This window comes from Sus scrofa, chromosome 1 (assembly GCF_000003025.6).
Source record: "Sus scrofa isolate TJ Tabasco breed Duroc chromosome 1, Sscrofa11.1, whole genome shotgun sequence".
NCBI classification, from domain to species: Eukaryota; Metazoa; Chordata; class Mammalia; order Artiodactyla; family Suidae; genus Sus; species Sus scrofa.
Window position 1 is genome coordinate 82,127,332 of NC_010443.5, and position 27,581 is coordinate 82,154,912.

General features: G+C 38.7%; 2 protein-coding genes across 3 annotated transcripts in view; one reads left to right on the forward strand and one right to left on the reverse strand.

Annotated features, from left to right (window-relative positions):
• The window catches only part of TRAPPC3L (trafficking protein particle complex 3 like), a 44,449-nt gene extending 26,362 nt beyond the window's left edge, over positions 1-18,087 (reverse strand). Inside the window, exons 1-3 of the mRNA XM_021091590.1 lie at positions 16,633-18,087; positions 13,135-13,232; positions 9,659-9,758 (exon numbers count right to left, since the gene is read on the reverse strand). Of these exons, the coding sequence (XP_020947249.1) occupies positions 9,659-9,758; positions 13,135-13,232; positions 16,633-16,674 (240 nt within the window). The 5' untranslated portion in view covers positions 16,675-18,087. The remainder of the gene's footprint in view (positions 1-9,658; positions 9,759-13,134; positions 13,233-16,632) is intronic.
• The window catches only part of FAM26D (family with sequence similarity 26 member D), a 44,815-nt gene extending 17,797 nt beyond the window's left edge, over positions 1-27,018 (forward strand). The window contains exons 2-4 of one of the 2 annotated variants that reach the window (XM_021091581.1): positions 13,570-13,711; positions 23,087-23,393; positions 26,206-27,018. In XM_021091581.1, coding sequence (XP_020947240.1) covers positions 13,653-13,711; positions 23,087-23,393; positions 26,206-26,592 — 753 coding nt within the window. In that variant the 5' untranslated portion in view covers positions 13,570-13,652 and the 3' untranslated portion in view covers positions 26,593-27,018. Of the gene's footprint in view, positions 1-13,569; positions 13,712-21,500; positions 23,394-26,205 lie in introns of those variants that run through there. The other variant, XM_013992782.2, reaches the window with a different exon arrangement.

The window sequence follows — 27,581 nt, forward strand, 5'->3', positions numbered from 1 at the left end:
TGTCTTTTTGCTATTTTTTTGGGCCACTTCTGTGGCATATGGAGGTTCCCAGGCTAGGGGTCGAATTGGAGCTGTAGCCACCGCCCTACGCCAGAGCCACAGCAACGCGGGATCCGAGCCGCGTCTGCAACCTACACCACAGCTCACAGCAATGCCGGATCATTAACCCACTGAGCAAGGGCAGGGATCAAACCCGCAACCCCATGGTTCCTAGTCGGATTCGTTAACCGCTGCGCCGCGACGGGAACTCCTGATTACCTATTTAAATGCTTGCTGTTTGTAATCACAATTGACATCAGTGTAGCAAGAATTAATCTTCCTCTTCTCCTGGAACTTTCCATTCTCATATATATCATGGAGAAAAAAAAGGTTTCAATAAAATTATCAAAATGAGTTCACTGTGTATTATTTAATGACGGTTATTTTCCTGTCCAGGATCCTATTGTAACTCAAATCTTGTTATTGCTGATTTGTTATTGGGAGTAGCCATACACTTTTGGAGCATTGGAGGAATTTCATTGTAGTAAATATTGCTTGAAATATTGCAGATTAGGGTCAGAGGGGAAGGGATAAAAGGCTTTAATTTCGAGATGAATGTGAACCACTGCCCCCTTCTGGACAGAAGAGGAGGAGCAACAGGGTTTAGATAGGTAAAAAATCTTCAGATATTTTCAAAATTCACTTGGACAGGAGTTCCCATCATGGCTCTGCGGTTAACGAACCCGATTAGCAACCGTGAGGATGTGGATTCTACCCCTTGCCTCACTCAGTGGGTTAAGGATCCCGAGTCACAGTTAGCTGTGGTGTAGGTCACAGATGCATCTTGGATCCTGCTTTGCTATGGCGGTGGTGTAGGCTGGTGGCTGTAGCACCAATTTGACCCCTAGCCTGGGGACATCCATATGCTGCAAATGTGGCCCTAAAAAGAGCCCCCCCAAAAAAATTTTCACTTCAACAATATTTAATAAATATCTATAATGTGTTGGGCCAAACCCCAAGAATGCCAGAAATTATCCCTCTCTTTGAAAAACTTACAGATGTGATGGGGAAATGAAACTCCCCAGAAATGAACTGTAACTTCACTGGATAATACAAGAAAGTATCAAGTCACATTTTACATGTATTACCGTAACTCGAGAGAACTTCACATTCTTTTCATTCTTTGTAAAACATTTTTGCCCTAGTTGGATGGAGAATCGAAATATATACAAAAGCTGACCAGCATCAAATTCTTGGAAGATTAACAGGCACAGTAAAATTGAGTGTCACAGACTGATTAAAACATTAAATTAAAATGCAGACTTCCGTTGCTCTATTTTCATAATAAAGATATTCTCAGTAAGGTTGGTCACGAGTTCTCTTACCTTTCCAAGTTTTCAATTTATATTATTCAAAGGAAAAAAATCTCATCTTTGCTTTCCAGAATTTCCGATAAGCACAATATATTGAGTTTCAGTTTTTTAACATAAGGATGAGAATTTCAAGTTTTACAAGTCTTTTTCTATTTGTAATATATGTTATTATCATATTTTTCTCTATTTAAAAAATTCATCTTATTGGGACAGTACCAATGATGTAATGTTTGTACTGAAAAATTATGGTTTCCTACTATGTCCCTCAGAGCAACCATCATAATGACATTGACCTGACAGTAAAAAATTTTCCCAGCTTTGATGAACCGAGTTTGTGTCAGGTCAAGTATTTGCAACCATTATCAGTAACTAGAAGGCATGGATGCTCTGAAGGAGTCTTTGGAAGCTACAATCAACACACTCACCTACTTATGATTATAGTTTCATGTCCAGAGGTTAGCTAGGGAAGCAGTACCTGGAAGATGGCTCCTCTAACAGATATGGCTCCTCTAATAGATACAGCGTTCAGATAAGATAAATGACTTGCTTAAGGTCACATCGTGGGAATGTGGCTGAGCAGGATGTGGACTCTTACATTTTAATCTACACTACATTGGACTGGTTAGACCACTGCTCTGAACCCAAAGAGAATCCAAGCTTCTTATGTGCAGCATATGGAAGTTCCCAGGCTAGGGGTTGAATCGGAGCTGCAGCCCCCAGCCTATACCATTGCCACAGCCACAGGCCACAGCAACGCTGGATTCGAGGCCCATCTGCGACCTACACCACAGCTCATTGCAACATGGATCTTTAACCTACTGAGCAAGGCCAGGGATGGAACCCTCATCCTCAGGCTTTTTTTTTTTTTTTCTTTTTCTTTTTACGGCCACACCTGCGGCATTTGGAGGTTCCCAGGCATGGTCTAATTGGAGGTACAGCTGCCGGCCTACAACACAACCACAGCAATGCCAGATCCGAGCCTCGTCTGCAACCTACGCCACAGTTCATGGGAACACTGGATCCTTAACCCACTGAGCCAGGCCAGGGATTGAACCCGAAATCTCATGGTTCCTAGTCTGATTCGTTTCTGATGCACCACGATGGGAACTCCCACCCGCATCTTCATGGATACCAGTCAGGTTCATTTCCACTGAGCCACAGTGGGAACTTCTAAATTACTTTTAAAAGCAACATTATAATATTTCTTATCAAGCCTCTCCTTTATGATTGTCTTAATGTAAATGATCAAGTTCATCTCCAATTAGCTTCTTCTAATAACAAAACTTTTATCATTAATTCATTTGGAAACCATGAAATATATTTTTGTGTAACTAAGGAGTTGCTTTTTTAGACCTTAAACCAGAGAGAAGTACAATTTTATTTTCTACTTGCTCTTATAATAAACATAAGGAATTATGCCTGTTAGGTTAAACTAATATTTCATTACTACAACTAAAATCAGTTATGGTAACTCTATCACAAATTCCACATTTTCATTTTTCTCAGAATGATGGTCATAGTAGGAAAAAAACCTTCAAAGGTATATTTTATTTTTTATTGAAGTATAGTTGATTTAATGTTGTGTTAGTTTCTAGAGCACAGCAGAGTGATTCAGTTGTGTGTGTATATATGCAGAGAGAGAGAGAGAGAGTTCTAGTTGAAGGTATATTTTATTTTGTCTTTTTGTCTTTTTTTGAGGGCCGCACCTGCAGCATATGGAGGTTCCCAGGCTAGGGGTCGAATCAGAGCTGTAGCCACCAGCCTATGCCATAGCCACAGAAATGCCAGATTAGAGCCTTGTCTGGGACCTACACCACAGCTCATGGCAACACCAGATCCTTAACCCACTGAGCAAGGCCAGGGATCAAACCCGCAACCTTATGGTTCCTAGTCGGATTCATTTCCACTGCGCCACAAGAGGAACTGCCTATTCAAAGGTATATTTTAAAGAAGCAATTATTTTTGGAAAAAGCACTGGAATAAGGTCAGGAGAAATCACTTCTAAGCTGGCTTTTCTTACTATGTGTTTTGGTGACGCCACCTAAGTCTCAGTTACATCATCAGTAAAATGGGGCTAATGAGAGATGCCTTTTTTTACTTCCCAAGCCTCTTGTAGTGGAAAAATAGATAATAGGTGGTAATTACTTTGCACTTTTCTGAAAAGGACTGTATTACTCATGTTTTTAAATGTCACCTGTTGCTGCATATCATATGCTATAATGCTGCTGACAATTTTTATAAATTTTGTCTTATTTAAAACTTATAGTTGGGGGAGTTCCCGTCGTGGTGCAGTGGTTAGCGAATCCGACTAGGAACCATGAGGTTGCGGGTTCGGTCCCTGCACTTGCTCAGTGGGTTAACGATCTGGCGTTGCCGTGAGCTGTGGTGTAGGTCGCAGACGTGGCTCAGATCCCGCGTTGCTGTGGCTCTGGCGTAGGCCGGTGGCTACAGCTCCGATTCGACCCCTAGCCTGGGAACCTCCATGTGCCATGGGAGCGGCCCAAGAAATAGCAAAAAGACAAAAAAAAAAAACAAAAAACCTATAGTTGGGGAGTTCCCACTGTGGCTCAGTGGAAACAAACCTGACTAGTATCCATGAGGATGACAGTTTGATCCCTGGCCCCACTCAGTAGGTTCAGGATCCAGTGTTGCCGGGAGCTGAGGTTTAGGTCACAGATGTCACTTGGATCTGCTGTTGCTATGGCTGTTGTGTAGGACAGCAGCTGCAGCTCCAATTTGACCCCTGGCCTGGGAACTTCCATATGCCGCACTTGCGGCCTTGAAAGACAAAATGAAACAAAACAAAAAAGACAAAATAAAATTTATAGTTGTACTTATGAGGCAATAACCACAAAAAGTAAACTTGCATATAAAATCACATTTTAAAATGCATACAGTTTAACATTGCAGGAAGTTAACTTCAGAATCATCCTATCTCTTTTTTATATAAAAGTAAGACTGACTAAAGACTTTTTGGATCCATAGCCTTTGTCATGAGATTTCTTTTCTAACCACTAGATGGTGCAACTTAAGGTTAAAGCAGGTCAAAGGAACTTGCCAGAAGCCTAGTGACAGAGTGACCATTTGCCCTGTGGAAAAGGCAAACGAGAGAGGGGCATGTCATTAATACCCGAAGTCACATACTTGTCTCCTCCCAGAGGCAGAGGAGTTTAGAGTAAGACCTGAAGTCAACAGATCTGTTCCTACCAGCAGTCTTTCACCAGTCAGCTCGTAAAAGAACCACTTCACTAATACAGGCATAGATTTCTTCACCTCGACAATTGCCTTCAAATGCATCCTCTTTCTCTCTTTCCTTCTCTGGAACCAGGAGAGCAATCATGACTGCTATGGAAACCGTATGTAGGTATACAGTAGGTACTCGGGAAGGGTGACAATGATGTTGTGTCAAAGTGCATGGTCTGAGAGAGCAGCCAAGCAAAAGCCACACCATTAGGTTCTGTTCCTTATTCTGCTATGCTCCATGGGCAGCATGGGACTATGCAGACTTCCTCTGACCTTGCCCCACTTTCCTCTAACACCAGCTCTGGAACTTTTTATACTTGCCTACTCCTCCAAGAGTTTACAGGGATTAATGAGATAATGCTATTGAAGGCCAGACCTTTTAATGGAAGCTAATAATTATAAGCAAAGCATCAGGGAGTGAGTGTATAACTAAGTCTCACCCTGTCTCTGTGTTTAAAATGCTCTAGAATTGGATGTTGCCATTCCCATACGTAAAGGATATTGTCAATGTTCCTGGAGAAGTGAAAATGATTAAGAGAGAGGAAATCAGGCCTTTGAAGGAAAGTAAAGCCAGGGGACAGCACCCTGCACAGGAGAAGGGTGAGGGTGACAGAATATTCTCTTCATGAATAAGCAGGAATCTTGTATAGGCGTGGAAGTGGATCTTTTTCTGGTTCACTGAGGACAGGACAAGAGAGAAGAATTTATACGACATCAGAAAGGTCAAAAAGACATGAAAAATTTAGAGAGGAGATATTTGGAAAGTGGGTGTTGTATATGTTCTTAGTTTTATATTAAACAGATCTGTTTCTTTTAAGCTTATTTTTTTTTTTTAAATATGAAATTCCCAGGCTAGGGATCAAATCAGAGCTACAGTTGCCGGCCTAAGCCACAGCCACAGCAACGTGGGATCTGAGCTGCATCTGCAACCCACACCACAGCTGACAGCAATGCCATATTCATGACCCACTGAGCGAGACAAGGGATTGAACCTGAATCCTCATGGATCCTAGTTAGGTTCATTTCCGCTGAACCATAATGGGAACTCTTAAGCTTTTTTTTTTTTTTTTAAATTGTGGTGGGAACACTTAGCATGAAACCTACCCTTTTAACAAATTTTTAAGTGTACAATACATTATAGTTAGCTTGTACAATGTTGTACAATAGACTTCTAGAACTCATTCATCTTGCTTAACTGAAATTTTATACCTGTTGATTAGTAACTCTGGAGATCAAAGCATGGATGCTCCCCTCCCCCAACCACTGGCAACCATCATTCTACTCTTTGAATCTATAAATTGAACTACTTTGGGTACCTCATATAAAGGAAATTATGCTGTATTCATCATTCTGTAACTGTATTACAGAATTTTTTTTTTTTTACCTTTTAGGGCCACACTTGTGGCATATGGAGGTTCCCATGCTAGGGGTCATAGCTGTCGGCCTACACCACAGCCACAGCAAGGCCAGATCCAAGCTACGTCTGCAACCTACACCACAGCTCATGGCAATGCTGGATCCTTAACCCACTGAGCAAGGCCAGGAGTCAAACCTGTGTCCTCATGCATACTAGTCAGGTTTGGTAACTCCTGAGCCATGAAGGGAACTCCGGGAATTTCTTTCTTTTTAAAAGACTAGATAATATGCTATTTATGTATTGACTACAATTTCTTGATCCATTCCTCCGTTGATCAATTTTTAGGTTGTTTCCACATCTTGAATAGTGTTGCAGTTGAATACAGGAGTGCTAATATCTTTTCAAGATCCTAATTTCAGTTCTTTTGAATAAATATCCAGAAGAGGAATTAGGTCATATGGTAATTATATTCTTAATGTTTTGAGAAACTTCCTTACTGTTTACCATAGTGGAAGCAACATTTTGTATTCCCATCAACAGTGTGCAAGGGTTCCAATTTCTCCACATCCTTAGCAACAGGTGAAAAAAAAAGTGGGGGGTCATTTTGACAAGCGTGAGCTGATATCTTTTTCTTTTTAATGGCTGTACTTGTGGCGTATGGGCTAGGGGTCAAATCGGAGCTGCAGCTGCCAGCCTATGCCACAGCCACAGTAACACTGATTCATCGCATTTGCAACCTACACCACAGCTCCCCACAATGCCAGATCCTTTAACTCACTCTTCGAGGCCAGTGATCAAACCTGTATCTTCATGGATACTAGTCAGGTTCTTAACCTGCTGAGCCACAATGGGAACTCCTGAGCTGATATCTTACTGTGGTTTTGATTTGTATTTCCCTGATGATTAGTGACTGTGAGCATTTTTTCATATCCCAGTTGGCCATTTGTATGTTTTCTTCGGAGAAATATTCTTAGTCTCCTTCTTAATTAGATTATTAGTTTAACTAGCGTTATAGGAATTCCTTATGCATTTTGGAAATCAGTCCCCTCTCAGATAAATGATTTGCACGTATTTTCTACTATTCTGCAGGTTGCCTTTTTCACTCTATTGATTGTTCATTGTGCAGAACCTTTTTAGTTTGCCGGAATCTCACTTGCTGATTTTGTTTTTGTTGCCTGTGCTGCTGATGTCATATCCATGAATTCATTATCAAGACCGATGTCACGAAACTTTTTCCTCTAGTTCATTCCAGGAGATTTATAGTTTCAGGTCTTATGTTTTTTAATCCACTTTGAGTTGGTTTTTGTGTATTGTGTGAGATAAGGGGTCAAGGTCATTCTTTTGCATGTTTTCCTAGCACCATTTGTTGACGAAATTATTCTTTCCCCATTGCCATACTCAGTGGTGAAAAACTGAAAGCTTTTCCTCTAAGATCAGTAACATGATGCCTGCTCTTACTACTCCTATTCAACAATGTACAGGAAATCCCAGTAAGAGCATTTAGGCGAGGAAAAGAAAGAAATACATCCAAATTGGAAAGGAAGAAATAAAATTATCTCTTTTTGGAGATGATATGATCTTTTATATGAAAACCACTAAAAACTACACAAAATAACCATTAGAGCTAATAAATAATTTCAGTAAATCTGCAGAATACAAAATCGGCATACAAAAATCAGTATTGTTTCTATTCACTAACAATGAACTATCACCCCTCAAAAATAAAAAAGAAGAGTTCTCCAGTGGGGCAGCAGGTTAAAAATCTGGCATTGTCACTGCTGTAGTTTGGGTTGCTGCTGTGGTGCAGGATTAATCCCCTGGCCCAGGAACTTGTGCATGCCATGGGCATGGCAAAACCAACCAAATAAATAAATAAATACATAAATAAACAAATAAATAAAAGAAAAATTCCATTTACAATAGCACAAAAAAAAAAAGATGAAATCCCTAGGAATAAACCTAATGAGGCAAAAGACTTCTGTACTGTAAATTATAAAATACTGACGAAAAAAATTAAATAAGGCACAAAACTCACTCTTCTCATATTCATGGACTGGAAGACTTCCTATGGTTAAAATGTCTACCAAATAATACAATCATGCAATGCAATCCTCACCAAATTCAAATGGCACTTTTTTATAGCAATGGATCACAAACATCTACATTATGTATTTCAAATATTTGCTTTCCACTAACAGCTAGGTTTTTTGTTTTGCTTTCGTTTTTTTTGTTTCTGTTTTTGTTTTTTTGCTTTTTAGGGCTGCACCTGTGGCATATGTAGATTCCCAGGCTAGAGGTTGAATTGGAGCTGCAGCTGCTGGCTTATGCCACAGGCACAGCAATGCAGGATTCGAGCCACATCTGTTAGCTACACCACAGCTCACCAAAACGCCAGATCCCCGACCCACTGATTGAGGCCAAGGATCGAACCCGCATCCTCATGGATAGTAGTTGGATTCGTTTCTGCTGTGCCACAGCAGGAACTCCCACAGCTAGTATTCTTGTAGTATTGTCCACAGAAATGGCTTAGTGAAAAATTATTTTATTTTCCAATCTACTGCTTCAGGATTTTAGTTATATTCTGCAAATAGGGAAAGAGAAATTTTTTAAACCTGTTTAGTGGTAGTAAATTCACTACACTAGGGCTGGAAGATCTGAATTTTTATATCAACTCGCCATAAAATATGATTTACTAGCCATAAAATAACAAAAGTAATAATAAAGAGTGAGATAATTTTCATTTGGATTGTGTTTTTGATTATATAATTTTTTTCACATTTACTGTAGTCAATGTTTATTATATTCTTTTTGGGACTCAGTTTCCTTATCTGAAAAATGGGGACAGTAACTCCCACTCTGTCTACTTCACAGATATACTGTAAGGGTGAAAGAGCAAAAATATGATAAATTGCATTTAGAATCACAAATCACTATGTAGAACTATTACTGCCACTCAGTATGTGAAGAGTCAGTATGTCAATGTATAATAATAAGGATCAGGAGTGAAAAGAAGAATGAGATTGACTTAACTGGTCAGTGTGAGAGCCTGGAGGATGTCATAAACATCTCACATCCATGCCTGCTTTCGAGGTTTCCCACAAATGAACTAGGTTAATAACTACATGCCTTCAGATTAAAAGAATTCTGGCTAAGGATGCATTTCCCAATGCATCTTATGTCTAAGGAATCTGAATTAGTGCTGGATGATTCCACGTTGTTTCTCATATATAAAAACTATGGAAGTTCTTGGAACACAGGAAGCTTAATTTTTCTCTGGGGAAAACATTGCTCCACAAATGAGATGGCTATAACAATGTTCTCTGAGAGAGCCAAAGATTACCTCCCTCCATGAAAATGATTATACTATGACATTGGTTTGAGGCATCCATGTTATAATCTTGCCTTATTACATTCCCCTTCTGTTTACCTTCACAAACATTTTTTTTTTCCCCAGTGTTGGACATACACTCCATACCCCATGTGGTCAGAAAAATCAATAGATGTTTAAAAGCCTGGAAGTGTTTATCTTGGTTCACAATAGCTTTTATCTCTGTGCTGAAATAAAATGCTTTTCGATCAGCATTCTCTCTCTTAGCACCTAAAAACTAATACAGATGAAACCTGTTCAGTCAGAGCAGAAAACCAACCAACTCAGGACGAATTAAAGATTTCCAAAACATAGTGCCAGAGCTAAAAATGCAGTTACCTGGGCAATTATGTCGGCAATTTCTGAATAGCTATGGCATCTTCTCACACGCGATCGAGCCAAAAAGTCTTCTATCAGCCGTGTTCCAATGCCATACCCCCTGTGTTGGAAGGAAAGAGTGGGCTCTGAAAATAATATTTGAGTAATTAGCGAAGCCTATCCGTGTTCAGGAAGGGAGTCATCTGTTTAGCACTTGTAAGAGTAGATAACAAAGTCAACCAAACTTGACAAATCAAATGTGATTTGGCAAAGGGCTTTTTATTCTATGTCCCACAGAGCACAGCATCAGGGAACAATACAGTCAAGAAATATTAATTAGTTTCCTACAAGCAAAAAAGCCTGAGGACTCAAGGCTGGCCCCAACTTGACAGTGTAAGTTTAAGTTTAATTAAACTTAAAGGAGGTTGGTGCCTACAACTTAATGTTTCTCATTGACAGCTAACTTTCTCATCATCAGCTGTTATCAGAAACAGAATGAGGGTCTAGTTAACTTGTTGTCTGCTACAGGTGTGGTACCTGGATGTTCATTCTTCTCTGAGCATAGTTATGGTAGGAGAGCAGGTATGTCTGGGCTCTAGAAGAAAGTGAAGAAGTGAATGGGGAAATCAATTTTTGTTGTCATGCTGTTTCAGCAGCTGGAACACTTGAGTTTAATGAAGAGAAAAAAAAAGCAAAGTTCAGAAAATTCACTTTTTATTGGGGGAACAAAAATATCAATGGGACTTGGGAGGAAGTATTTGTATTTTGTGTTAGCTTCACCTCATAGCAAATGGTTTGCATAGTACCTGAAGTACAATTCTGAAAGCATTTTATGAGATGTGATACCATAGAGTAGATGTTTTCATAAGATAAATCTAAAATCTTTCAATCTAGTCAAGAAAATATGACCTTATTGGTGGAGATACAAAAAGACTGCTTTTGCCCAACCACTGGCACGAAATTGGTCTTTTAATTTCATAGCCACATGTACATGGACTAAGGAAACAATATGAATGGAGCAACAGAAGGGCCGAGCAAAACAAAAACACCACAACCTATAGAGGAAGTATTTGCTCCATAGGGTCTAAAAAGGGGTGGGGGGGAGGTACTGGGTGACTAGGGGAGGATGTGGGGGTGTCAGAGTGCTTATTAATTTACTCAATTTATGAGATTATTTGTTTATATTTCTGAGTGGATAGAAGATTCCAACTGAGCTTACTTACCTTTCATGAAAAACACGTTGTGATTCTAGCCAGGAAGTTCACATTGAAAAGACTTTTTCTTTCTTTTTTTTTTTTGCTTTTTAGGGCCACACCCACAGAATATGGAGGTTCCCAGGCCAGGAGTCGGATTGGAGCTGCAGCTGCCGGCCTACATCACAGCCACAGCAACATTAGACCCAAGCCGAGTCTGCAACCTACACCACAGCTCATGGCAATGACAGATCCTTAACCCACTGAGCAAGGCCAGGGATTGAATCTGCAGCCTCATGGTTCCTTGTCGGATTTGTTTCCACTGCGCCATGATGGGAGCTCCTGAAAAGACTTTTAAAGAACAGAACATATATTTTACAGAAAGAAGTGTACCCAGATTAAAAAAAATGTTTCTAGTGTTTCCTAAGTATTATGCAAGTCTGCAGGCTTGGCCACTGGGAATGGGGATGGGAAGCCAGAATGCTGTGGTCAGTGCAAGGTATATACATATGTCTTGCTTTGGTCAGGTGTATGTTTCTGCAAAGTAGGTATTTTATATATCAATTAAAAATGTAAGATGCTCTCAGCAGAAGCTATTAAAGAAATCCAAATAAGAATTATTGTTTTTCTATAGCAAGGCCTTTCTATAGCCTCTCAAAATACATTCTTTAATAGGCCATTCATATTTGTTAAAATGAACACCAAGTTGCTAACCAAAGGTATTTTTTTAATTCAGATAAATGATGCTCTTCATTTTATGCTTCCTGTCCACAAAACAATGCAAATTTAACAGGCTAAATAAAATGACGTAACTTCTGAAAATGCGTTATCATATATTTAAGAGTGACCTATATATAAAATAGCTTAAGAAGCTCCTGTTGGAGTTCCTGTCATGGCCCAGCAGTAATAAACTCAACTAGTATCTATGAAGATGTAAGTTCGACCCCTGGCCTCACTCGGTAGGTTAAGGACCTGGCATTGCCTGAGCTGTGGTGTAGGTCACAGACTCAGCTCAGATTCCTGCATTGCTGTGGCTGTGGTGTAGGCTGGCAGCTGCAGCTCTGATTCGACCCCTAGCCTGGGAACTTCCCTATGCCCCCGGTGAGGCCCTAAAAAGACAAAAAAACAAAAAACAAAAAACAAACCCCCAAATCCAAAAAACAAAAAACTTAGGTGAGGAAGAGCCTCTGACCAATTAAGAAAAAATTGAAAAAAAAAAAAAAAGTATGGAGACCAGAATAAACATAGGACACAGAAAAAGAACTTTCCAGGAGATAAAGGAGAAGCATATAGAAAGGGAGGAAACAGGGCTCAAAAAAAGTCTTTTGAGATTTCCTTAATAATTGTCTTTTTTTTCTGTATTTCAACTGAAAATACAATGAATGCTTTTAAAGCGCTCTAAAATAAAATACTCAACTAAGTTTAATTTCCTCTTTAACCTGTCTAACTAAATCTCCTAACCAGTTCAAATTTTCCAGGATCCATAATTAAGAGGTTCAGGATATGTTGATAGACTTTATTTTAGGCAGTAATCTGATGATCATATAATTATTCTGTAAAGTAAAGGTTGAAGTTGCAGAAATGTCCATTAATAAAGGAGAATAGACTTTTAAAAGGATGGAATATGGAATTCCCTGGATTTGACAACACCTCTGCCCCCAAACTTCATATGCTGCAGGTGTGGCCAAAAAAAGAAAGGATGGAATGGTTTTCCCTATTCAATATATTTTTGAGTGAAGCATAGTAAAAAGTGTTCAAATAATGAAAACACTACATAGAATACAGTAAATCTTTCTTCTACCCATAATCCCCGGTCTCCAAGGTCTCTCAGTCTACTACATATACATAATTAGTAAAATACTAAAACTAATTAGTGGTGGGGTTTTTTTGCAGATTCTTCCATAGATGGTCTATGCCTTGGTAAGCATGTATTTACTCTGGAAGGAATTACATCAGAACAGAAGACTTCTGAAAAGAATCAAATTTGATGATCCACCATATTGCTTAAAGGACAGTTTCAGTTTTACCACATCCTTAGCTTAGAGGCAACTAGCAAAGAAATGGCTTCTAACAAAAAAGAATATGTTGCATGATTGCTATTCCTGGAATAAAAGTCCCTTCCTATTACTTTATACTTTCAGACAGCCCTAAAGGCAGCCTTTAGAAATCATTTTCAGTGCTGAGATGCGATTCATTGAAATAGAAGTGCTGGTGAAACGGAGCAAGAGAAGTCAAAAGAGGAGAGGAAAAGGCAGAGGTCTTTAAGAAACAACACCTCCACAAGAATGAAAGAGTTCTACTCACATTGTGTCTAAATATTTATTCACATCTTCATCTTTTTCATAATCCTTGCAGAGTTGGGCAACCAGAGCTCCATAGGTGAGGACAAAGAGATCTTTGTTCTGGGGAAAAGGGGACAGTTTTATATTACAGGCAAAATTACTAACAATGTACTACTCCTTTTTTTTAACAAAATTTTCTAGTTGGATGTAGCCTTTGAGATCATCTTTCATTTTTTTTCCACCCCCACTCTCACGAATTACTCCAACAATTTTCACTATTGAAAACAAATTGTTCCCATTATTTGGTTATTACAGGAGGGAAGGAGAGCAGTGAAACACATTTTTAAACATAAGAACATCTTTGGGCATTTGCTTATATAACTTGCAATGTGTTTTCATGGAGGAAGTTTTTTTTTTTAATACTAATAATGGCTAACATAATTTTTTATTGTTCTAGAATGGCCTTTGGTATATGCTGACCGTGTTTTCAGTGGGAAGGAATAATTGGGTGAGACTTCTCATGAATCAACACAATCCCTGATGGGTTCCAGATCTGCCAAGGAGACCATCAGACTGAACCCAACTGTAGCAACACATTGGTAAGTTTTTTCTTTGGAGAAAAAAAAGAACTTTCACTTTTCTTGTAGATCTCCAAAATGAGTCCTATTTTTCATAGTGAATTAAAAATGAAAACTAGGGATTTCTTGTCATGGCTCAGTGGTTAATGAATCTGACTAGGAACCATGAGGTTGTGGGTTCAATCCCTGGCCTCGGTCAGTGGGTTAAGGATCTGGCGTTGCTGTGAGATGTGGTGTAGGTCATAGACGCAGCTTGGATCCTGCGTTGCTGTGTCTCTGGTGTAGGCCAGTGGCTGCAGCTCTGATTTGACCCCTAGCCTGGGAACCTCCATATGCCGTGGGTGCGGCCCCAAAAAGACAAAAAAGAAAGGAAGAAAAACTAAAACTGAGGATAATTTCGGTTTTAGTTTATTAAAGATGTGTTGAAAATATGGAACAAAGAAAAACACAAAGCTCAATCTCTTCCTTTAAAAAAGTCTCTCTGTTTTGCATCTGCTACTGAATACTAAGAAAGAGGAGATTAGAGAGAAGCAATTTCAATGTTCTCAGTCCTGCAGAGGAGGGAATGAGGCTTCAGGAGTAATGAGTGACTTGCCCCACTAGGCAGCGATTTGGCAGAGCCTGGGTGGAGTCGGAGGCCACACTCTCCTTGCTGATGTAGCAGTTATCTCTGAGGTACACAAAAGAAAGCACTTTTTTGGATAAGAGGTGAGCAGGAGAGGGAGGCACGAAGGGGTATCACTGTTGAAAGCAATCTTATTTTGTGCATAATCTCGTATTTTCCTGAACGGTCAAATGTGGATTCCAGGTTAGAAGGGGTGTCCTTACCTTTAGGCCCAGATATCTTTAGTAGCAAAACATAGAGGGGAAGTTAAGGCCTGATGATATGTATTCTGTTTTTTCTTAAATTGTGAGCAGAAATGGCTCAGAAAACTAATAGTTTATTCCACAAAGTGGTCTCTATGAAATGTTATATATTTTTGATCCAAACACTTCCAAATTTGGCCCCAAAGCACCAATGTCCATTCCCTTATGTGTGAGTTTATAGCATGGCAAATATGTTTCTTTGATTGAGTAGAATATTTATTATAACTATGTAAATTTTATATAAAAAGAATCTGAATAGTGTATGGCACCTATGGATATAATTTATGTTGAAAAAATAAATCAAAATGTCATAGATGTGCATAGAAGATACATTAAATACATTAACTGACATTGCATTAACGACATTAATGTATAAAATTTGGGTAAAATAATGAGTACATTAATATTTCTACTAGGAAACACGGGTATACAGCAAGTGATTTGAACAAAAATACTGTTAAAACATTACAGAAGGGGCATCATGTATTCAGTTTTAAGTCTGTTCTTATTTACATCTTTTAAGAACCAAATGGTAAGTCACAAAAAATGCCTGTAAATGATACACGAAATGTATACCTAACACAACAGGAGCCACAGCAGAAGACAAAGTACTGTTACATGCCAATTCTACAGTGTAAAAATAAGCAAAGGTGAGAGAGAGAGAAAGAGAGAAAGAATGAATGTGGTTGTTGCCACAAGGAGCAAAACAAAGGAATTTAAAAACGAGAAAAAAGGGGATAGCATTATATCTACCTACATGCCATACTTCAACCTTGTGCCCATTTATAATTAAGGTTACACTTAAAAAAATGGCATTTCTTTTCTTTCCTCTCTCTCTCTCTTTCCTTCTGGCAGGTGGGTACTAATGACATTTTACTTTCAGCTGATTTTCAAGCTCATTGCCTATGAAGGAGAGTGGCCTTCCTTCTGCTTCATGCCAAAGGCTGTATCTTGCACTACAGGTCCAGTAGGGTCTCAAAGCCACACAACTGACCACAAGAAAAGACAGTGTAAATTTATTGTCGCAGTTTTAAAAAATAATAAAAAGCAAACATTTTCATATATGAGAAATAGAACACAGTTATTTGGGAACGTTTTGGATATATTAGGATGCATATATTTGGATATATTAGGATAAATATATTAGAATATATTTGGATGAGATATTAGGTTTAACTGATATATTAGTCGAATGATTTTAGGTGCAATTGAACTACATACAATATTTTTTTTTTTTAGCATTTGGGAGCCCTACATAAAAATTAATAAACATTCCAGGATGCCAGAGGGGACATCTGCTGGCATTCCCAACTGGGGTGTGCCTGGATTAGTCATACAATTTTAAGTATCCTCAGCTGATAGTACTTAATTTTAGGCAGTGCCCATCAGCCTGCTGAAATAATTAACCGAGCTTTAAACTTAATGATGCGTTTTCACATCTGTTAATTTCTGAATGCCGCTAGACCGTAATAAAAGAGGACTAAAGAACAATATTTGTCCAAATCTAATCTGCAAAATAATTAAGTTTTAAAAATAACTCTGAACTTGGAATATGTAGAAAGGATAACAGCCCACACCAGATCACTATACTCACAGTTAAGACTAGGAAATATATTTTTAAAAGCAATTTTTTAATACTGAGTATTTTGATGACCTAGTCCCACTTAATTTAATCTATAACCACCTATTTTATATACATTTCATTTCCTATTTCATGAAGTAGGAAATAGGACACGTTACAAGTATGAAATACAAAACGTTGCCTAATCTTTTCACATTTTCTGTTAGAGACAAAAGAAAAATCTGACACTTTTGGAGATCTAATTAGTCAGAAAAGAAGACCTTAAGTATGTACAAGAAATCGATTATTCTCTTACAATATGTAAGAGATCATTATATTATATTCCCAGAAGTGTCGTTTATGATCCTCTCCACTAAATACTTCCTTGCTCCAATGAAAAAGTCTACTTAATAGAGTCACCTTTCAAATAAATCAGAAATCCCTCCAGAAAACATCTCCTCTGAAGTTGGAAGAAAAACACCTCTTGGATAAAATATTAATTAAAAGATCTTACTATTTTATGGTATTCCGGTCTCCTGTATGCCGGACGAGACATTGTACTTGGAAGATGAAGAAAGTGTGTCAGTCTTGGTCCTGTTTTTGCAAGTTCCTCCTGCTTTGAGACGCTGGTGCTGCGTCTGCACTCTACTGCTTTTGCTCTTCGCCTAACCCAACAGAAAAACAGTATCAGGAGGACTGTCTTAGAGCTATGCACTTGCCAGAAATCAAACCCTTCTTCACTTATGGGGCTGAGTCGTAGTCTAAAGGCATAAAAGCTGATAGTGAGAAGTCAGACCAGAAGCACCAGCTACTGAAAATTTTTCAGCTCAAGGGAATAGGAAGAGTGGTGTTTTGTTCTCATGCCAAGACATTGTTTTAAAAATCAAAACCATAAACCTTCACAATGCAAGACAGATCTCAATGTTAGCATTATTCAGTTTTGATATTGATTGTTGTGTGAATTTGAGACAGGATCAGCAATCTATAGGCACTAAATCCTGGGTTCAAACCCAGTCAACGGCTCTAATTGACTCTTATCACCCAGATAATAGGTATCGCAGATTACCATCTTGTGAGATTACAAAATTCAAATATATAGGGTCGCTTTTTCTCACAAACCGCAATTTTAAGGTGTGATAGAATTGGGGTGGTGATATTTTCTTATAAAACTGTTGCTCAAAATGTGTTTTACAGTTTAATGTAAAATGATTCTGGCAGAGAAAGCAAGCCCTTAGCTTTCTTTCAAGAGTAACTGAGATGTTAGCTAGGGAAATCCATTTTATTGAAAACTATAGTTACTTAACGTTAAAACAAGAAACTCTCCCATCTTGACAACAGCAGGGTGCAGAGGATCAAAACTGTTCCAGAAATAGAAGCATAAAACTGAGTTTGAGACAGTAGTTTCCTATTTCTTACCGCTTGAGTCAATTAGCCCTATGTGTTCTGGAAAATTCTTGCTATGAAGTCACAGTCTATTTACTGACTACTTTGAAGAAGAGTGTGGTGTAGTTCAAAGAGCATAGGAGGATTTGAAAGACTCAGGCTCAGCTGCATTTCTACCATTTACTGGCTATGTGACCCTGGGCAAGCCATTTTATTGCTCTTTGGCTCAGTTTCCGAATCTGGGAAATGGCAATAATAATACCCACCTCACAGAGTAATTATGAGTGTCAAAGAGATAATGTACTCTATAAAACACATTATAATGCACTATATAAACATTAATTACTATAGATTATTTTGTAGGTGAACATTTTGAATTGAATTCTACAATGTTTAAGATATTTCCATTAGTGCCTACATTTCATGACACCATTATCAGGAAAATTGATTTGACTGGCTTGGGGCTTGTGGGGGCTTTTCAGGAGCAGATTAATAACGCCTCATGTTTATATGAACTTTACAGCTTACAATATGTTTCTCTCTCTCTCTCTTTTTTTTTTTTTTTTTTTTTCTTTTTACTGCAGTACCTGCAGCATAGGGAAGTTCCTGGGCTGGGGTCGAATCAGAGCTGCAGCTGAGGGCTACGCCACAGCCACGGCAACAATGGATCCGAACTACACCATAGCTATCTGCAAAGCTGGATCCTTAACCCACTGAGTGAGGCCAGGGATTGAAACTGCATCCTCATGGAAACTAGTCAGGCTCATATTGCTGAACCACAACAGGAACTTCCCTATTAACATGATTTTTAAATCTGTTTCCTTGCTTATAGACACCAATGCTGAAATTTTCTTTGTGATTTTGTGCACTATCAGTATGTTTTGGCAGATGATTTTGGGGGAACTTATAAACATTTATTCTCTATTTTTAGGGTATGGAACACCATATCTTAGACAAAGCTTGCTAATTTTGTTCTTCTGCATCTTTTATAACTTTTCTAGTGTTTACTTGATCATTTGTGATACGTTAAAAATCTCTCTATGATTGTAAGAATTTCTCCTTATCATTTGATATTTTTGTTTTATATATTTCAGTTATGTAGTCATAGACGTAAAAGATGATGGTGATCATATCTCATAATGGATCCTTTTATTATGACAGCGTGTTCAGAATTAGCCCTTTTGACACTTTTTGCCTTCAGCTCCCTTTTGCCTTATATTAATATTATTATTCCCCAGTGATCTATATTTCAGTAACCTTTAATGTTTCAAGCACTGGATGTGGTCTAGTTTTAGGTGTGTCAATTGTAAGCAGCATGACTCTATTTTTTTTTTTTTTATGGCCACACCCATGGCATATGGAAGTTCCCAGGCTAGGGGTCAAATTGGAGCCACAGCTGCTGGCCTATGCCACAGCCGTAGCCACAGCAACACCAGATCCAAGCTGCATCTGCAACCTCTGCTGCAGCTTGTGGCCACTCTGGATTCTTAACCCAATGAGTGAGGTCAGGGATTGAACTGTCATCCTCATGAACACTATGTGGATCTTAGTCTGCTGAGCCACAGTGGGAACTCCTCCATGACTTTTTAAAATCACTCCATAGATGAGTTTACTCCAGCTCCAGTGTGGTGGTGAAGAGCTTGCGCCACACCACCCATGTCCTAGTCCTGAGCCTTTCACTCATGTCCACGTGGCGCTGATTAGTGTCCTTTCTCTTTCCACACTACGATTTTCTCATCTATAGAAAAGCCGAGGATAGTATCAGTACCTCGCTATAGGATTATTGTGAGATTTAAAAAAGATACTATTCTTGGAACATGCCTGACATGTAGTAAGCTCTCAGAAATGGTTAACTATTAAAATTTTGTGTGTGTTTATTGATGTGTTTGGTCTCATTTGTACCATTATTTTGTATTTTCACAACCTTTTTCCTTTTGTTTACTATTTCTCTTCCTATCATTATGCTCTTTTTATTTCCCCTGTTTCTGAATGATCTATGACCTGTATTTCTATTATTTAATAATTATGCTTAAATTTTTACTGCTTTATTGATATATAATTGATTTACAGTTTGATGAGTTTTGACATCTGTGTATACCCATGAAGCCACCAAAGTAATCAATATAATGAATATTTCCATCACTTCCTGTTTCATCACCGTGTTTTCTTTGATTCTTTGTCTATTTTGTATCCATTAACTATAGGGCTAAACTAACAGCCAGAAGAGTTTCTATCTCCTGTGTGATCCAGAGTCTATACTATGACCCCCTTTATTATCTAACTATCATACACACCAAGCCAGTATTTCCTCTGCTCTAAATCAACCCAGGACCAGGTATCAGACAAGTAGCTTGCATTGAAGCACACCAGAAATATTTTAACTAGTCAGTCTTAAGCTGTTTCCCCTGACCTGCCTTGCCTTCTCACAGAAACCCCAGGGAAGGCCCTGGCCTAGACTTTCCCTCTTCATTTCGGCCTCCTGACCAAACCTGGCGCTTCCTCATGCATCCTTGAGTGGACTGGCATGCCTCCTTCTCTTGGTAAATGCAAGTAATACATTTTTCTTTCAATGGCATTGGCCTCTCTGCATCATCACTCACATAAATTAAAATCCCATGGTTCAGATTGATACAATCCCCTCCCCAAAGTTTCCCCATCCCCCTGGCAATCCCTCTGTTCTTATTCCTCCTCTCCTGCCCACCTAGGAAAGCACTGGTTTGTTTTCTGTCAGTATAGATTAATTTACATTTTTAAGAATTTTGTATGTATAAAGTAATGCATTATGTATTGCTTTGCGTGAATTCTTTCCTTCAGAAAATTATTTTGAGTTCATTCTTATTATTGTATGTATTGATGGTTTAGTCCTTTTATTTTTATGAGTAGTATCCTCCTATGTGGATAAATAACAGTTGATTCACTCACCTGTTGATGGACATTTGTGTTGTTTCCAGTTTGCAGCTGTCATAAATAAAACTGCCGTGTCATTCATGTACGAGTTTTCATGTGGACACATGCTTTCATTTCTCTTGAGTGAATAACTAGGGGATAAGTACCTATTATTCAGGATATGGCATGCATACACAGGAAACTTTTCAAGAAATTGACAATTTTCCAAAGTGGTTGTGTCATTTTACATTCCGAACATCAGCGTATAGGAATTATCATGGCTCTGCAAGCCTCATGAACATTTGGTATGGAGTGTCTTTTTAGTTTTTGACCTTTCAGGAGTTCCCATTTAGGCTCAGTGGGTTAAGAACCTGACATAGTATCTCTGAGGATGGGGGTTTGATCCCTGGCCTTGCTCAGTGGGTTAAGGATCCCACGTTGCCACAAGCTGCAGCATAGGTCACAGATGTGGCTTGGATCTGGTGTTACTGTGGCTGTGGCATAGGCTGGCAGCTGCGCCTCTGATTCAGCACTTAGCCTGGGAACTTCCATATGTCACAGTTGTGGCCATAAAAAGAAAAAAATAAATGATTTTTGCCATTGTCGCAGGTATGTGGTGATTATCTTATTATAACCATGGATTACTATAGTTGTATCTTTTGAAATAAAACATAATTATTTGTGCAACTAGCTAATAATTAAAAGAACTTTAAAAATATATTCGTACCCGTCATTATTTTTTGCTCCCATGTCGTTCCCCAGTGTTTATTTTTCTCCTGCTGAAGATATCCTTTAATAATCCTCTTAATGAGGTTCTGTGGGTGGTAAATTCCCTTAGTCTGTTTGTGTCCTTACTTTGCTCTCTCTTGAATGAGGGTTTAACTGATACTAAGCACTTTGAAGGTATTGTCTTCAGGTCTCTATTGTCACTGATGAGAGGTGTGCTCTTAGTCTATTGTCATTCTTTTGTAGGTTATCTTTTCCTTTTGGCAGTTTTTAAAACTATCTCTTTGACTATCTTTTTTCTTTCTTTCATTCTTTCTGTCTTTCTTTCTTCCCTCCCTCCTTCTCTTTCTTTCTCTCTTTCCTTCTCCACATCCACAACATGCAAAACCCAAGCCACAGCAGTAATGACACCAGATCCATAACCCACTAGGCCACCAGGGAACTCCTACCTTTTTATTTTTCACATTCTGTACTTTTACCATGAGGCACCCAATGTGGATTTATCTTTAGTGACATTGTTCAAAATGTACAATATTCTTCTGATATAAGAACTTTGATTCTGAAAAATTCTCAGTTATTTCTTTTCAAAAATCGCTTTTCTGCCTGTCCCTTCATTTTTTCCTCTTAAACTGGTATTAGATCATGGAGTTGCTTAACCTGTTTTCTATTTCCTTTAACTGCTTTTTAAAATAACTTTTTTTGTTTCTTTGTCTTTTTATATTGTTTTTGGGTCAGTTCCTCTGAATGATGCTTCAATTTGCTGATTATGTATTTAACCAAATCCAAATCCGGTTGAAATTCATTTGAGAAATTTGTATCTTCCTCACTTTTTATGACTCAAAGCAAGCCTACTCCAGTGCATTTCATATAGAAGTTATACAAAAAGCATTTGCTGATTAAATAAATGTAGAAAACATTTTATACATTTGATTATTTCATTTCTTGTCTATGGCTATATAACTTTATTAACTACCCAAATATTACATTTTCGTAAATAAAAAGATACTGTATCAACACACTTGTAACTTAGTTTTTAAAGTAACACATTATTATATCATATTCCGTCAACACAAACACATTTTTGTGCAAAGTTTGAATGTTTTGTTGTGATTTGGCTTGAGTGGTATACAAGCCTGGTTCTTTTCTTTTGGGAAAGCTTCTGGGATCTTCTGGAAGAACTCTGAGGTTATGGATGCTCCAAACAGCCCTAAATTTTGGATTGCTCTAGTATTAGAAAATTTCCATTATTCTTTATGCCATAATTTCACATTAACCAAATCCTGAACCAGTACAAAGGTACGAATGGTCTCTGTTTTGCTTCTAGTACTTTATTTGCTGGTGCTGAACATTTTGTGTCATATAAAGCAGCACATAGAAAAACGACAGCACATTTTGCGTCATATAAAGCAGCACATAGAAAACCTGCTTTGCAAGCAGGTTACCCTCTTTTTCATGGAAAGATGCACTGAAGTAGTTTCCTCCATCACTCACACCAGATGAATCTCTCCCTCAGGTCCCTTCAGCTGTAGTTTGAAGTGCATTTATTAGCTCAGGATTCACAAAGAACACAAGGAAAGATGCTAGAATCCTTTCAACATGTAAGGCTGTTGGGTTGCTTGACACAACCAGTTAAAGCAGTAAGATCCCATAAAATGGTAATAGCTTGTGGAGTCTGATGATCAGAAAGGGCGACGGGCTGATTTGGGGAAGAGCTTCCCAACCATGAGCCCAACTCTCAGCAATATTATATCTTCCCTGCAAAGAAGCGGGACCTTTATCAATTCTTTAATTGCTGCTTTGACCATTGGTGGGCAGCAACTCTTCTCCTCTTTCACATTCAGCTGTCCCTGTCAGGTTGGGAAAAACTTCTATTATGGTTCTGCTTTTCTGGTCATTCCTGCCTTAATCCTTCTGGTTGCTGGCTTTGCTTTGAGAAGCCAGACGTGGACAATAACCAGTGAATACTGTTGCAGCTGTTTTCCTCCACCCCGAAGAATCAGCCGCCTGGAGCGCAAGCTGGCTTGCCTTCAGTTCTTCAGCATCACCGGGAGGGCGCTTGTTGCTCCATTAACGTGGCTGGCGGTGACCCTGCTGACAGGTACCTATTACGAATGTGCAGCAAGTGAATTCACCTCTGTGGACCATTACCCAGCGTTGGACAATCTCAGTGCTAGCAAACGGGAAGAGATCCTAGCTGGATTTCCATGCTGCAAACCAGCTCCACCTGACCTGGTCGTGATCCGAGATGAAGTAGCTCTTCTGCACAGATACCAATCACAAGTAAGGTCTTGATTTTTTTCTGCTGTGCTTCCCCCATATTAACTACAGTCACTGGAAATACCTCCCATTTCTGCTGCTTCTCATAGGGTCTGAACCTAGGACACAAACTAGAGGCCACTCATCAATTTGATTTCTATTACATGGCTACCTAAATACAGTTAGGAGATTGGGTTTTGGAGTCAGCAGACTTGCATTTGAGTCTTGCTTTGCTGTTTATTAACCTGCAAAATCTTCAGCAAGTTATATAACTCATCCATGTTTCACTTTTCTCAGCTGTAAAATGAGGACATTAATAGGATCTCCCACATAAGGTTGGAATGAGTAATAAATAAGCTAAAACATCTAGAGTGCTCAGTACTCTGCTCTGAATCTATATTAAAAACAGTGACTTTTGGCTATTGTTATTCAAATTATTATTACTACAGTACTACATTCCATCTTTCCATGCATTCTTATATATTAAAATCTCATCTAAAATTACAGGAAGTTTAATTATGATTAAAAATAAGCTCCAATGATAGCTCTAAATTTAATGTTCTGAGATAGGTTTGTGTGAGTGGGTGAAGTGAAGGGAAGGCTTAAACCTACTGGGCTCACAGATTAAATTTAAAGATGTAAAAGCACATTTTTGTCGGTAGAGAAAGAATCAGTGGCTTTCATCAGTTTCTTCAAAGGATTTGGGGGAAAAACACATTTTAAATCATTGCAATGCAGTAAAATCACATTAATTTTTAGGGGAGTTCCCGTCGTGGCTCAGTGGTTAACGAACCCAACTAGTATCCATGAGATCGAGGGTTTGATCTCTGGCCTTGCTCAGTGGGTTAAGGATCCAGCATTGCTGTGAGCTGTGGTGTAGTTTGCAGATGCTGCTCGGATTCTGCATTGCTGTGGCTGTGGTATAGGCCGGCGGCTACAGCTCTGATTTGACCCCTAGCCTGGGAACCTCTATATGCCACAGGGTGCAGCCCACAAAAGACAAAAACAACAACAACAACAAAAAACACATTAATTTTTAAACTACTTACTGCAAAGGCACTTTTTGACCCATCACTTTTCAGTTATGACAATTTAAAAGTGCTAATGCCATTTAGTTGAAAAAAAATTACCGTCAACACAGTGAATATTGAAGTGTTATATATGGCCCAGTTTAAGCAAAATTAAAAATCCCACTAAGAAAAGATTTGTTAGAGTTCCCTGGTGGCTCAGTGAGTTAAGGACCTGGCATTGTCACTGTGTCACATGGATTTGATCCCTCGCCTGGGAACTTCCACATGCTGAGGGTGTGGCCAAAAAAAAGAGTTAAAAAAAAAAATTTTTAGGAGTTCCCATTGTGGCTTAGTGGGTTACAAGCCCAACAAGTATCCATGAGGATTCAGGTTCAATCCCTAGCCTTAGTGGATTAAGGATCCGGTGTTGCCATGAGTTGTGGTATAGACTGCAGAGTAGGTTTCAGATGCAGCTTGGATCCCATGTTACTGTGGCTGTGGCATAGGCTGGCAGCTGCAGTTCTGATCAGACCCCTAGCCTGGGAACTTCCATTTGCCACAGGTGCAGCCCTAAAAAGCAAAATAAAACAAAGCAAAACAACAAAAAAATAAAAACAAAAACACAAAAACCAAAGAACCCCCACAACGTTTAAAATTTTTATACAATTTTAAAGATTACTTTCAGGTTTGTTCTTTTGTCTCCCTCTTTAGACCTAAAGACTTTGGAAGGCATGAGTATATCTTAAATTATTCACATTTGAGTCTAAATAACCAAGTACTGCACAGAGCACACGGTGGGAGGTTAACCTGGGGCTCAATAATGATAGATGATGAATTGATGTACATCAGGGATGGCCCTTCCTGCGCTATGCTGGCCTCTGATAAGTTAAATCACAGTGAGCATCACGTTGTAGGTTTCAGCCTCTATAGAGTGCAGAAATCCTGCTGTGTGTGCACTGGTAACTCCAGGCCTATTGGTGAATCACCAGCTGAGGAAGAGACCTTCACCTTCCAGGCTGTGGTTGCACCATCTCTCTTACTCTACATAACACCACTAAATATTGAAAAAAAGATAAAAGGAAAAAAGGAATTCTAAGTATAGAAAACAGCTATTTATGTCGGTCTTTAAAAGTGGAAACTAAATAGTTGCAAATAAAATCCAGTTCATTTTCTTTTCAAAGTATATTTCAAGACATGAATCAGAAAACTGGTCAGCTAATGATTACTTGAAGGGGAAAAGTAATGAAAACAATAGGGGCTACACATTTAGGGATATGAGAGTCTGCTCACTGACTTTATTCACAAAAAATAAAAGGAAAGAGCAATTTGCAGAGACATGTCAATGAATACTTGCTGGCATATCATCGAAGTCACCTTAGGAAGCCACCATTATTATCTATTCTATCATCATTTTCATCACTATCATTATACGATATTGATTAAGTACCCAAGGAATACATGAGCCTATACCTGATGGTTGAGCTAAAATCAAAGAATGTAGTTTATGTCCCTTACGCAAAAGTAATTGGTAGGTTGTAGCGTCTGCCACTTCAAGGACAGTACTTAGGGTCCATTTCAAAATCCCTCCAATCCAAAAATCCTTTGTAATCCCCAAACCATGTTGAAATGGTTGGGCTTATACCTCCTGTCACAGCTCATTCAGGATCAAACGAATAGCACCTAAGATGTTCAAGACTAGAAAAGAAAATTTCTTTCCCACATTTTAGTTTTCAGTTTTGTCAGAATCCCTCCTACCATGCCTGGCTGTTTCTTAAATATTTGATATATTGAGGTTTTCTGTATTTCTTTTTAATAATCACGTGAAGATGCTGGGCTGGATTTTGATCGCCTTGGCAACCATCACGGTCCTCATCTCCTGCTCTTTGGCGAGGTGCTGCTCTCCGCTCACGGCTCTGCAGCATCGCTACTGGACCAACCACCTCCACAATGAGCAGGAGCTCTTTGAACAAGCAGCTGCCCAGCACTCGAGGCTCCTCATCATGCAGCGTATAAAGAAGCTATTTGGCTTCATTCCCGGAAATGAAGATGTCACACGCATCCGTATTCCCTCGTGCCAGGACTGGAGAGACATTTCAGTACCCAGTTTTCTCTGTGTGGGTGATGACTTGCAAGGTCACTATAGCTTCCTTGGAAACAGGGTAGATGAGGAGAATGAGGAAAGCAGGTCAGGGGGTATTGAATTAAAACCTTAATCATAGCGCCTTTCGCAATTCGGGTTGCTTAGCTCATGCTTTCTTTTTATGGTGATGGCGTTTCAGTGTAATCGCCTTATCATTCTTACTCGCCTCTGATATTTGTTTACATAAGTCCTTCCTAAATGCTCTTTGCAAAATCAATTTATCTGATAATTGTGCCACTCTCCTTTTGAAATTTCACTGATGATCTGATAATATCTATATCATTCTGGTTAAAAAGTATAAACGAAGGTAATAGAACATTTAAATCTTAGTGGCTGTTACTTAGCTATGCAAAAATTAATCTCTTTTGTTATCTGCACACAGTAGCTACCTCAGAGCTGTTGTGAGTATATATGTGATCATTAAATGTGATAATGTAAGCTAAGTACTAAGCACAGTGCCTTTCATAAAATAAGGGCTAATAAATGTTACTTTCACTCTTCTTTGCCTTTCATGTCTTCTATTACTTTTACCCCTGACTCTAATTTCTGTTTTTAAAAATTTCTTCTTCTATATGATATCCAGCAACTTTTCACTGTTTTTTCTCTTTCTTCAAACTTAAATATCTGACCTTTTGGGAACCAGGAAAAAAGGCCTTTTCTATACTGTTAACATGCAAGGGAGAAGTCCATGCAAGGTCTTAGGTTATCCTGTCATAATCAAGGAACGTACATACATGTTTTATCTGCATTGGTATCACATTATTTGTATACCTCCATACTAGGAGCACTTTTATAGCTATGACATAGAAAGTTTATTCCAGAAAGTTTCCCCTCTGTGCCCCACTACGGAGACACTATCTGTGCCTTTTCATTATCAAATTGCACATTTGCACTCAAAATCCACTTTAGGAAGCAAGACTACAAGCTACATTTGTATATCCGCTATCTAGAACTCTAAAAAGGGAGACCTATCTAATTTTTCTTTTTCTTTTTTCCTTTTTTCAATGGCCACACCTGCAGCATATGGAAGTTTCCAGGTTAGGGGTCTAACTGGAGCTGCAG